The sequence below is a fragment of the Teleopsis dalmanni genome, chromosome 2 (assembly GCF_002237135.1).
Source record: "Teleopsis dalmanni isolate 2A chromosome 2, ASM223713v2, whole genome shotgun sequence".
NCBI lineage: Eukaryota > Metazoa > Arthropoda > Insecta > Diptera > Diopsidae > Teleopsis > Teleopsis dalmanni.
The window spans coordinates 1,158,055-1,172,108 of record NC_051847.1 but is presented as its reverse complement, the minus strand read 5'-3'; the positions used below and the strand labels follow the sequence as shown (position 1 = coordinate 1,172,108).

Below are 14,054 nucleotides of genomic sequence, written 5' to 3'. Positions count from 1 at the left end.
TTTTAGGCCGTTACTATTATGTATTCGATTCAGTTACATTAGAACCTGGCTACCCACAACCATTAACCTCACTCGGACTACCATATTCATTAACGCACATCGATGCTGCCTTTATTTGGGGCCACAATAACTTCACTTATCTCTTCAGTGGCACGTTATATTGGCGTCTTGACAAAGAGACTGGGCGTGCAGAACTGGACTATCCACGAGATATGTCAATTTGGGCAGGTATAGGTTATAACATCGATGCTGCATTCCAGTATACCGACCGAAAAACGTACTTTTTCAAAGGACTGGGTTATTGGGAATTTAATGACGATCTCATGATGGTAGCCCATCCCAAATTGAAAGTATCTGCACGTAAATGGATGAACTGCCCGAGACGTGTCAATGAAGTAGACGAAGAACAAGCGTGGACAGATCAACTAATATCTGAACGGAATCAAATGGATCATAATCAATCAACAGAAAGTGCTGAAAGTAACGGCGTACGTTTAAGCAATTCTGAGCGAGGGTCTGTGGTGCAACTTTTAATAGTTGCTTTAGTGGTGCTTTGGTCGCAATTAACTTTTAAAAGATGAATAGACGAATACTAACACTAACCTTAACTACTTAGTTTTAATTAATTTAAGTGCAAACACAGAAAGACGTTTGACATGTCTCGTTATTTAAAACAATCGCCTTAAAATTAAATTAACGATTCTCGTCAAGCGCCACATACAAAACTATTCATTCATATTTTTTATACTATTTTTTGAAAAATGTACGTCATCAACACATATACACAAAACGCCTTATAATGTTTATAATTAAAATATAATTAAGCTTAGTTTTACTTAAAAATATAACTAGGAACTTAATTTTCATAAACACTTTACCACGAAATTGCCTACAAAAATTTGTGCGTGCATAGCGATCAGCGATCAATATGACGTAACTGAAGCTATATAACTGATCTGTTGATCTATTTGGGCTACAAAAATCGACGCGAATAATGGCCCAAATTGATTTACTAAAAGGTTCTGGAGAGAACCTGTAGAAGTATAAGGTTTTGTCGCTGGTCGCTTGTATTAGCAAATATAATAATTAAAATTTAAGATATAACCACTAAAACGATATTATTGAGTCTGGCCTTAAATGTGCGTTACGCATTTTTATAACTAAACTGACAGCCCGCAAAGCCTTAACCAAATCATCCTGAAAGTTATCAAATAAAAGTGAAAAACACTGAGGTTCTTACAGTTTATACTTTAATTATTACATAAGTAGATCGTTTCTTACCTAACGACCTTCAATCGCCTTAAACTGATCTACAAACAAATATATATATATATATATATATATATATATATATATATATTAATAAGAATTATTCAAATAAGAAAATATCAATTACTTTAAAAAAAATTTCAAAGTGGTAGAGAATATTAACTGACCAAGGAATCCTTGTCCGTGGGAATATTTTTTCAGAAAACCACACTCACGCGATAAACATACTTCCCATCATCAAACTATCACATCGATCTCCAGCGAACTGAGAAGTATTTTATTAAATCTATTATAGAGATGTAGTACATCATATTAAACATAAATCGTAAATCATAAAAATTTGTAGCTCTTTTTAAAATATTAATAGAGGTTTTAAAAACCTCGTAATATTCTTTTAAATATAACTCTTTTGTTAATTCTAAATGTCTTCTAGATTCATATAATTTCTTAACTATTCATATATATTATTGAAATTAAATGAATTACCATTAAAGAAGTGTAATTCAAAATATATAAATATTATAACAATATTTTTATGACAGAAACCTTCCGACTACATTGTTTTGATAGAATTTTATCATCCTTAGTTTTAGAGTTTTTCAGTTGGTGTTGGCCGTAGTAATCAATACATGCTTTTTAATTGCTCCGAGGTTTTGGCTTTAGTATCTCCTAATTTATTATACTTATTATTTATATAAAGACATGCCCACTTGAATATTATCCCTTTAAAACAAAGAATATTCATCAATTTTGTTTCTTCTAGCTTCTTGAACCATTCAAGTGAATAGCCTTTTTGGCTCTGAAAGTAAGATGTCAGCCATATATCTGTTTCAAAATCGATCCATATATGACTATGTACAATTACTGACTATGTACAATTAAGGAACAAAAACTACACACACTTATCCTGTACATCCTTTTCGTTGTTAAACATAGTTTTTTAGTAATAATAATAAAACAATAAAAGTGATATTATGTTAAATTAATTAATGTCAACATTTTATAAATTAAATTTAATAAAGTAAATGCATTATTTTATTTAGCCTTATAAATACGTTAGAAATGTAATTATTTTATGTACACAAATTTATATATGTATTTCAGTTGATTTTTTATTGCTACCAAATAATCTAATGATGATTTAGTATTTTAAATTTATTAACTGAATTATTGTACATTATGTATTTTAGCTTAGACAAACGCATTATATCTTTTAATATCCATAAATATATTAAGCAATAAATCAGCTTTTAAATTGTAACGATTATAAAGGAATCAATAAAATTGCTTCATGTTATTAAACAAAATCTCTTGACTTTTATTAGTACGACACTACTAAGTAGGGCTAGTAACTTATTCTAAGATATTTTTCAAATTTATGTCATTCCGGAAATGTTCTAACCACCGCCTATTAAACTAATACAAAGAATAGGAGAATCTAAACGTGAAATGGTAATTTAAAATGATAAAGTGATTAAAATAGTTTTTAAAATAGTAATTTGGAAAGGTTTTTAATTAGTAGAGAAACAAAATCTTATTTTTAATTCCTATCTGAAAATTTTTATAAACTTACTGCCTTCAGTAAGTCAAGTAAACTTGTGATAGTAGTAAGTATCCTTATAGGTCGAAAAAGTGGAAACGAAGTAAGCTCTTATTGGTAGTGTTTCATAATAGTTCCATTAGCGCATTAGTATTTAATTCCATTACATTTTATGAATCCAAACTATTGTCAGACTATACCTATATACTATGAAAAAACATAATTAACATTACCTAACATTGAATTGCAGTTGCAACTTTTAGATCATTTAGGAAGTATTTGATTAAACTTATAAGCAGTATAAGATGGAAGAAGAGTAGTAGTTATATAACCAGTTTAACGTAGTGTATAGCTTTTTGCTGAATAAAAATGTATTTTCAATATTTTGTATTTATTTATATAAATTTGCTAGTTTAATATCCTTGTGAGCAGTTGTCTATACAAAGACCTTGAATTGTGTTAATGTAAAAATTGATGATAAAACCTAATATAGTTCCTATATACAGATAAAAGTACTTTGAATAAACTTCCGCGAGAAAGTACAATATAAATCGGTATCCATACAGTTCTTACATAAATTTTACAACTAATTAAGAGATATTTCATAAATTTAATATACGATTATAAAATAATTAATAAAAAAAAATATTAAAAAGCCGCTTTAAGCGCTACAAAATATAATAGAACAAACAAAACACCATCAATTTCAATCATTAAAATTATAAATACAAATTTATTATTTTTTAATTAATTGCAAAAGTAATTAATTCACAAAAATTTTTATTTCGTTTATACGCACTTAATTCATAATTTAACTTATTTAACAATTTACCTGATTTATTTAAAATATTATTCAAGTGTTTGCTGAGCAGACGCATAGTACAATTTTCTCTTATTAAGAACAGAATTACAAAACTTTATTAACGCGTCCTTCAAGGACTTACAACGAGCGCATTGCATTGAAACATAGTTAATTATTAATGTTAAAATTCAGCAAATGCAAAATGTTACGAAAATTTAGCTGATTAAATTCAAAAAACACAAACACAGAAGATATTCACAGAAATAAATAATAATCTTCTGCCTTCTTGACTGATAGATAACTACTTTAGTATACTTGTATATTTAAAGGATTTTTTATCAAATAATTTCCATCTATTTCAAATGTTATAAAAAATTTATATTACTCTTCAAAGTTGGTTGTCATTTCTACTGCGGCAAAGTATAACGCACATAGGGTACTTCTATATCTTCGCCTTCTTCATCGTTGCAACATATTTCGAATACCAAAGAGCGCTCATGCGACTCTATACGCTTTTTAGAAACACGACGTACGACTTCAGTCATTGGCAGCGGCAGACGTTCAGCGCACTTAGTCTTGGGCATAAAGAATGAGTAAAGCATTGACACTCCCTGAGAGAGCATGGTAATCTTGAGCTTCTCATTCTTCTCAAAATAATCAAGGAATTCTTGTAAAGATAATTCTCCCTGCACTTCAAAGCGATCCCATAGCGTCCATTCTTTGCCGTAGTATGTATTTTTATCAGCAGACAAGGGTTCTGAGAAGGCTATGAGTGGAAGCGCCAAATTTGCAAATCCATTTTTAAACTTTGATAGCTCGTTGTGGCTGCAAGCGAAAATATTAAAATTGTTATAGAATTATATAGGTTCTAAATTATTAAAAAATATTACAAACGTATACGAAATTTGATTTTTTTGGTAGATAAACTTAATAAACTTAGACGGTTTAGTAATACACAATTTACACCAGCGCGTATTAGTTTATTTACCAATCATACTAAACATGTGTTTTCTTTTTTCAAATTCTTAATATCTCCTTACGCTAGATAGTTAGAACACTATTAAGTGGATTGATAAGTAACAGGTGGCAACGCCAGAACAAAATTTCTGATTGATGCAATTCTGAGATCAATGTAAATATACTTTTAAAACGTGTTTCAAAAGAAGAAATAAGTTTGTAGTGTGAAGAGTTTATTACATTCAAAAGAAAAAACATGTAATGTGAAGAGTTTATAACATTCGTATTAGAAGAGACATTAACAAAAAAATAAAATCCGAACATATATCTCCAAAAATCCCTACGGTTTTTCTGTGATATAAATATTCAAAGTAAAGGACTAATACCAACTGGATTTTTTTATAACAATTCTTAAAAACAGAAAAATGAATAAGGAATCACAAGCATAGGGTGGAAGTAGTTGGTATTGTTTTTATTGTCCGCAGAATGCAAGACTTAAATTCGAACAGTTTGCAAATTTCTAAATATCTGAATAACTGATCTATTCTACAAAACAATTACCAATCGATTTCACTTCACTTTACTTTAAACTGCATATTCTTTAGAGCACATAATGAATAATTAAATTTATATTATAAAATGCGCTAGTGGACTTACCCAATGATAAGTTTTATCACTTCTAATACAACTAGTCCCGAAACAAGTGATGTGGTTGTAGCAATAGCGGGTATGATTTTGCCTGCAATTAACTTCGACTTATGACGATCTGCTGGGGGTATGCGATAATTTGCGGCGCGTAAATTCGATGAAGCCACAATGAAATCCATATGTAAATTTGAGTCGTCATCTTTTTCAAAATCAATAGGCTGAATTTTAAAATTCGATTTACTAAGTCCTTGCAGTTCTGTAAGTATTTTGTTTACACGATCTTGATCAACTTCCGCATTATCGTAACTATTGGCGGCTGCAGCAGCGGCATTTTCGTTTGTTTCAATTTTAACACCTGACCGTGGTTTGAATTCCGGCACCTTAACATATCAAAACAGTAATTTATTAAATTAATTCAAAATGATATGTATTATTTTTTTATATACTTTGATTTTAAGAGTTAATTCAGCAACAATTTGTCTGTCTCGCACTTGAGGTATACCGTAAACTTCAGCGCGTAAATTAGCTCCTGCATGTACATAATCCAGATGAAGAGGATCATTTACATCGAATTCTAATGGTTCAGGGCAACGTTTCGGTCCAGACCAGAAAGGTTGTCCTGACGATGTTACTTGATTAGGTGGGAAGTTGAATAACAGCTGTTTAATTTGATTAACATATTGCTCTTCGAAATGTAATCTTGCCCACTGAACACAATCAGCAAAGTCTTTCGGATTATCGTCAATTAAGGCTTTCTGTAATAAAAGCAAAAAATATGATTTATTTAGTACAAGTGAGTATCAAGCTAGTTAAAGATTACAAACCTTTACTGATTCTAAAATTTCAAGTGGTTGAATTCCCGGTAATTTAAGTATGCGCTCCAAAAAGCTTGGATCGGTTATAAATTGAGATGCATTTTCTGCTGCTTGCTTAAATACTCCTTCAAATGTATCGCGAGCCCATTGCAATGTGTGTTCAATAGCGTTAGGGAAATTTTTTAGAGTACATATTGGTATGCTTTTCTCTGGTGGATCTTGAGACGAACTGTATGATTCTGTTTGAAATGGCACAATGACTTGTACATTACCCATAGTACCAAGTGTGCCAGACTCTACTAGTGGTATGCGATTAAATACACATTTTCGATCCATATATATACGAGCATCAACATTATCCAATGCATTAGCTACTCCATCCAATTTTCCAAAGAAATCTTCAGAAAATACTTTTTCAGTTTCACTACCAACACGTAATTCATAGGCAGTAACTTCGATCTCCGGATTCATTTTTTTAATGGCTGCAGCTGCAGTTTGTGCTTTAGGTTTTTGTACATCTTTTGGTCTAAACAAAAACTGCCTATTTAAATTTGACTTTTCTATTAAATCCATGTCGGTAATGTATATTCTGCCATTACGTGCACCCACACCAACCATAGCAAAGTTTTTCAACAACTCGCAACCAATAGCACCGGCTCCAACTATAAAGTATCTGCAAAATTTTAAAAAAATACAATTAAACTCTAAAATGATTTTATTAAATAATTTTCTTACTTAACATCCGCTAATTTTTCTTGGAAACTCTTGCCAAATATAGCTATTTGTGCATCGTAACGGGATCCAATTGGCTGAGCATCTTCTTCAGAAACGCCGTTTTCAGGTAAGCATTCAATCGCGTCATAGTAAAGCCATTGAAATATAGGAGTAAATTTGCCACTACAAGCTTTAAGTACTTCTTGTGCAACAAAACCACCCATTGCTGCGTCAAGAGGGCAAGTATTACCTGCGCATGTTTTTGCAAATGTTAGTATCAAATCATCTTTAACATTAGGATCGACAGATTTGCAGATTTGTAGAAAACTTTGAGCATCGGTATCGTTCCAAGGGCGTGGAGGACTACCGATCTCCTTAATATATTTATGCAGTACTTTGAATGCGACATGAAGCGACATTGGATGGTCAAATTTAGCAAAGTCTGAATCAATAAATTCCGGTTCTTTCTCTGCAACTTCCAATGGCTTAAAATTAATAATTTTAGGCATTTTAACTTGCGTTACAATGCCACCAGATATATACTCTCCAAAATGGCTTGTGTCGCCGATACTGAACGTGTATGGACCAAGTATGCTGATTTTAATTGGAGCACAACCGTTGAGTTCAGTCATGCCCAATACCTCAGAAAATGTAACATAGTCACCATCATTTAATCCATGTCTCGTCTCATCTAAACAAGTAATGACACCTTGCGTATCTCTTGTAATGCTAGCAATCATATTGGATATGGGCTGAGCACCATCCTGATCATAAATTGTGAAGTTTTCACCAAAATCACAAAATATTTTAGCGAAAAGACCACGAGTCTCAGCTATAATAAGAGCAATATTTCTTTCGTGCGCGAACTTCGCAATACGTTGTTGTTCTTCATCGTCAGAGGCAGTCAGCACTATAACACTGAACTGAGAGAGAAAATCCTCGTTTAAGTCACCTGTATACGCAGTGGTGCGGACGTAGTTATTTAACTCGGCCAATTGATCACACGAAGCAACTGCACGATTCTTTCCAACATCCGCCTCGGTCAAGTAGAACTGTGAGGATAAATCACGTATCTAAACAAGAACAGGAATATTATCAATTGGCATCTTAAAATGTATACGGAAAATATAACATTATAAATACTCTTTATTTTTGCAAAGATTTTTAGCATAAACGTAGTCATAGTTTTACAAATACTATAATGGAAAGCAACTTCAATTTACAATTGCTGTTTATTTAACATATTTCGAGGAAGAGGTTAATAACCTCCAGCAAAACCCAAATGTTTGCTTCGAAAATACGAAATGCACTTTGCCAATTAAAAAAATATTAACAAAATGAAAAAGAAAACAGCAGATTCATTATCTTTTACTGGAAGCAATTTATTAATAATATTGTTTTGGATGAATAATCTTGGCAACCGTAGGCAACAAAGTAAAACAACAACACCACGAAAACAGCTAAGCCAGAAGTCCAATGAATCGAGCATACAGAGAGAGGCCAGCCACACACTTACAAATATGTTATATATGTTCAAATTTTAGCGTTTGTGACATCCAAAACAAAAAACATTAACATATTAAATAATTTCATTGCAAAAATTTAAAAATATTAATTTAAATCTTTAATAAGTAAATAAACATTAAATGTAAAAAACCAAAATTTTGTTCCAAAGAATCAATGAATTTATTTTTAGTTTCTTAGTATATAGAAAACTGTTGTCTTCTGAGGCTACTGAGGCTTCTGAGACGACAAGAGTTGATTTGGTCCACAGTGAGACTATTATTAAAACGAAAAAGTACATGAACAGAAATTTTACTCAACAAATTCGATTTCAAAGACAATATAACCTTATTGAGAGAAGGAGAGAAAACAGGCCAAAAGCTGATCATTGGTAGAACATGGTTATACGAGGATACTAAATACTTTAATCAATATCAATGCCTTTCAAGATATACAGATTAAAATTAAACAATCTTCAAACGAAAACGTATATTTATAATACTTTATATTCTAATGCGGGGAGACTAAGATTTAACTAGGATCTAATGATGATGATGATGAATTCTAATGCGATACTAACAAATGTAGTCTTCAACTCTACGAAAAATTTGCATACGAAGTGCGAAAAATATTTTAAATTGAAAATCATTTATCAGAAACACTGTAAACATTCTTGATAGCGAGACGAATGAGGCTAAACGGAATAAATTTATAATATACGACTGTACACTTGCTTCTTCATTTATAATTAAGTTAATATTTAAATAAACTTTCAATATATTCTGCTTCTACTTACAACTATTATAGATTAAGGAAATAGATTAAGATTCCTAGATTCCTCAGCTGTTAACGAAAATTTTTATATTGTCAATGCAAGTAATAACAATATCGATTGTCTGTCGATTCGGATATCATTTCAGTTTAAGATTGACTGTTCTAAATTGAATTGATTGATACAAACTACTGTAACCATACTTTAGTTTTTGCTAGCATTCTCTCTCAGTTCTTACTGTTGTCTGAGGCACATTTAGTAACGATAAGGCAAGGGTGCGTGTATGAATATGGAATGAAGTAAAATTTTTGGGGATGATTGAATGATTACAAAATATGTAAAAACTCAGTAGTCCACAGCAGTGTCTCAAGAGTAAAGATAACGAAATTTAAGTACAACAAACGCAATAGTGGAATGGCTAAATTTAAATGTATTGCAGCCCGCCAGTTTTTTGTTCAGTATTGGAGGGTGAGAAAAACAAAACACATTAGGGCGAATTAAGACGAAGGAAGTTTGTGTTGTGTACTTTTCGGCAGCTGAATAGACCGACATCGAGAGGGAGAGGGTAAGAGTTGCAGTTTGGTAAGAATAGAAAGATCATTAATAGATTTTTTACAGATTTTTAGAAAATCTTTCAATTGTATACGATTGAGTTTTTTATGGTTTTATTTTCTTGTCTAGCATTTGATATTTTAAAAAGTTCTATTTTATGTCGAGTTTTCTGCACTAATGTTAGTAAGAAATTAAATAAAACTAAAAGTGGGGAAACACTAATAACTATGGTCCCCAAAAAGACAATTGTGTACCACTAGCACATGACCAATCTTTAGATCCTATATAATGATTTATTTTAAACATTACTCCAAACCAACAAAATCATGAATTACGATTTGCAAAACAAAGACTTATCGTAATGGCATAAGAAAATATAATAAGTAAAAATAAATCAAAAATGGGTCCAATTTTGTAAAATTTGTTTAAGAAATTAAGGCTCCAGGAATTAGAGCTACTCAAAAATAAAGTGCTTGTAACTGAAAGTAATAGATAAAAATCTATTCTGTTCTAATCTGTTCTAGCATAATTGAGATATTACTCCAATCCAAGCAATTAATTGTAAAGAACTATTATAGCTTATGAACTGAAAAATAGATGGGTTATAGAACAATATGGAACATATGGTTCAGTCATTTTGTGAATTGAATGTCATTAGTAATAACAATAATAAAATCCAATATGATTAAGACATAAAAAGTTTTTGTAAGTAAATATGAATTAGAAGCGGCACGTCTCTGCCTTTGAACAAAGAAGTCGTCGTTGAAAGAAAATTTGGCTTAAATGCAAAAAAAAAAAAATTATTTTTAACGCGGTTTGTAACAGAAACCAGTTTTCGTCTTTGTGTGGTGGGAAAAACAACAAAAACTTGAAGAATTTATTTTAATGCTGAATCTCGTAAACAAAGTCTATTTGGCACCAAGTTAAGAACTGCGAAAAATGTATGTTCTTTGTAAATAAAGTCAAGAATCTACATAACACAAAATTGTTCCAAATTATATCAATTAAAAAGCCACAAGTAAATTAAAAACACTTGAATATATATACAAAACTTATTTTTCAAACTAAAAAAAGGAATTCATTTGAAGGATTAAGTATGTGAGCCCAGCCGTTTTTATTCAATTTCAATTTAATTAAATCTATGCTAATGACGTAGATAAGGTAGTTAACTTTACTCATGATTATGCGTTCATAGAATGGTGAAATTCTTAGTAACTTTATCTCCTTAAACCCCCATTGCCCCCTGAAGCAGATATTAATACGTACAGCGGGCATACACTTGTCTCGCTCCTAAGCAACCAAAATAATTTTGCGATGCAATGAATCACACTTTTTCGCGTGATGTATTTTTTCTGCTGTTTAAATTCGTAAATAAATGTAAAGGAAAAATCGGTAAATAAAACTAAAAAAAACTGTTAATTTTTTGCTTAGATCATTTATAAACTTGTAAGTTTAAGCGTACAAAATTATTTTCATTCATTTACTTCATTACGGTAGTTTTTGTTGGTCCACGCATATTGCATATAAAATTGCCTCAAGTAGAGTTACCATTTCCAGAAACTAAATTAAGTAAACATTTTCTCTATAAACGAATATAAATACTATTTATTACACGTAATAGAACATAACATCTTGAACGCGATTTAAAAATCACTTTTGTTTTGATTTGATGCTTTTAAAAAATTGCGTTCTTTATTTTAAATAAATAAGTTTAAGTTAAATTTTGTTTTATTTTATGCTCAAGCAACACATAGATGATTTATATAAATTATAACAATAAAAAAATTTGCTTTAAATAAAACAAAGTTTTAATTAAAAACTCTTCTCACCAGTTGACTACACTACTTAATGAACACATTCACCACTGTGTCGTTTACTGCGCACAATGTAAAATTAAAAACTGAAAACTTTTCTATAAAGAACAAACGAATATTATAACATTTAAATAGCAATATTTTGTTATTAATTAATGGGCCTTGATAATGAGGTTAAGTTGGTACCACCAGTAAGATGAAGTAATGTTGGCCCAGCACATCAGGAACACAAAACTAGTAAATGCCAAACAATGGAAGATAAAAGATGTGAGTGGTCAGGTGAATTTGTTTTTCAAATAAATTTTTTTGTTAATTTAAATTATTGCACTAAATAAAAATAGATTAAGCTCAATTATAATTTAATTTATAAATTCAATAAAATAACCCAAAATATTACATATATTGCATATACGTAAGGTACCATGAACCCAATTTGATCATAGCAGGAAATTGTTTATATTTATAAACTTGTTCTAAAGATACGAGATTCGTTTAGATGCGATTTGTTTTAAACAGTTTATAATGCTTAGGATGAACTTTGTGTGACTTACTTTTAACAATTTTTATACTCTTATATACACACTTTTACAACATTTGAGTGATATACATATTTGTTTAATAACAAAAAATTAAGAAAACATTGGTTGAGTTCCAACGAACCACAAAAATTTAAAACGTTTATTTTTCTTGTCTTGGTAACCCTGTTCGCTTTTATAAATATATCGAAGTGGCAGCCCAAGTAACAGAATGGAAAATTATAGAACAAAGTATATTGGAAAAGAATGACACAACGAAATAAAAGAAAAGTTGAATGTATGCAATTTTTACAAATTTGTACATATTTTGTATGAAGCAAAGTATTTCCTAATAGGAACACTAAAAACAATTTTCGCGGTATTTCTCTAGCATGCAAAGGTGCAAACTAAAAACAATTTGAATATGTGGCACAACGGCAGCAATTATTGATTTTTTTCTTGAAGCAGCACAACGTTTAGCAGTGACACATTTATTTATATAAAGCTTATATGAATGGAACCCACCTTTTTTTCTATTTAAAATATATTATGTGGCACTATTGAGAATGAATACTTACAGAACTGTTTTGTGTATCATGCAATGTTATGGATTTTACTCCTCCAAGAATGACGTTTTTCGCAATTTCGAGGCCTAAGCCGCCAAGCCCCGACAGTAAAATATCGGAATTTGCCATGCGACGCATTGCATCGTGTCCCAAAACATATAATTGGCGCGAGTAGAGGGACTCATCTATGTCATTGCCAGCATTATTACCAGCAGCATTGAAGGCATTAGTCGCCATTGATGTATTTGTTTGGGAATTTTTCGCACTGCTACCCGTTTTCGAATTGGAATTTGTTACTGCGCCAGAACTTGTCGATGAAACTGCACCGTTGTTACTTTTTATATCAAAATTTTTATTATTTAAATTGCAAAGCTTACTTCGTTCACTTTCTTTGTTCACTGCCGACGGTGTACTAATGCCGCTCTCATTTAATGTATTCACGATGGCAGACGAACCGGCATTATTGCTACTGAACGAAACTGAGCAAGACGACGATACATGCTCTATATTAGCTGACTCTTTTTGTCTCTGCTTGTCAACGTCATTTATGCCATTCTCGCCATCTTCGGCATTGTTTTGTGGAATTGTACTGGCATCGTCAAGTATGCGGCGCTTTTTGGCTGCAGGAGGCTCGATTGTGGAGGGTTGTTGAAGTAAATGTGAGCTAGACATTTGATATCACAAAAACAATATCTTCAGCTGTGGCAAATTAACAATTGAATTTCATAAATTCTTCCTAAATTTTTTTTTTCTTATTGAATGGCACTTAAATTTGGTCGATCCAAATGTATGACTAAATGTGGTCTGCAACAATGTTGTCTTTCACTACAAATTATTACAAAAATTTAAATAAGTAAAATACAAATAAAAACACTATGTTAAATATTTTAAGTAACTACTTTTGTCTAATAAATTTTAATGACCAAATATACATAATTACTAAGCACATGAAATATATTTCGCAATTTTGCAAGGAATGCGTTTTCTACGTTTTTCTTTGCATCACTTTGCTTCCTCATGTATATTTTGTCTGAATCGCACTTTTTGCACATATGAAATTTGGCATTTTTTACTGTTAATATCTTTAATTTATAAAAAATCAAATATATTACCACAAATATAGTTGACTGAAGTACCTTTTTCCGCAATTTTCATAAAAATTAGTTTAATATCAACCGATAAATACGAAATACACTGCCAGATGAAATTCTTTAACAATTCTATTCAAACTAAAGACAGAACAAAATGTTCTGCCGGCGTCGCTGTCAACAAATTGCTTTCGTCAAGTTAGTAAAATGTTGCCTTATAAATTTATACTTTGTTGTTTGCGACAACTTTGTCAGCTGTTTCATGAAATATTCTTGCAGAATTTACAAAATATAATAAACAACAAATTTTACTGTTGCAAGACAAGTAAACGCTCTTAATTTTATTTAAAGCTATATTCTACTACTATTAATAAAATTCAAAAAGAAAACTTTGTGTCTAAAAAAATATGGCATACTTATTACATAAATATGTAAACATACATGACAATATTTTAAAATTTTTTCAAACAGATTTTGCAATTTTTATTCAATATACAAA

The 14,054-nt window shown here is 30.8% G+C and overlaps 2 protein-coding genes across 4 annotated transcripts in view; one reads left to right on the top strand and one right to left on the bottom strand.

The window, feature by feature from the left end:
• The window catches only part of LOC119685884 (matrix metalloproteinase-2), a 151,554-nt gene extending 150,200 nt beyond the window's left edge, over positions 1–1,354 (top strand). The window contains exon 6 of the mRNA XM_038100283.1: positions 7–1,354. Within this exon, the coding sequence (XP_037956211.1) occupies positions 7–581 (575 nt within the window). The 3' untranslated portion in view covers positions 582–1,354. The remainder of the gene's footprint in view (positions 1–6) is intronic.
• A 2,168-nt stretch (positions 1,355–3,522) lies between these two features.
• Positions 3,523–13,905, bottom strand: LOC119686283 (ubiquitin-like modifier-activating enzyme 1). 3 transcript variants are annotated; one of them, XM_038100833.1, is made up of 8 exons: positions 13,580–13,905; positions 12,845–13,292; positions 12,480–12,787; positions 6,767–7,818; positions 6,041–6,704; positions 5,663–5,971; positions 5,226–5,596; positions 3,523–4,436 (listed from the first exon to the last, which is right to left on the bottom strand). In XM_038100833.1, exons 2-8 carry the CDS (start codon positions 13,137–13,139, stop codon positions 4,019–4,021), a joined length of 3,417 nt encoding a protein of 1,138 aa, XP_037956761.1. In that variant the 5' UTR covers positions 13,140–13,292; positions 13,580–13,905; the 3' UTR covers positions 3,523–4,018. The 3 variants fall into 3 exon arrangements, with proteins under 3 accessions (XP_037956761.1, XP_037956759.1, XP_037956760.1); XM_038100831.1 differs by having other exon boundaries at positions 12,480–13,292; XM_038100832.1 differs by having other exon boundaries at positions 12,480–13,292; positions 13,604–13,905.
• Positions 13,906–14,054: the final 149 nt, after the last annotated feature.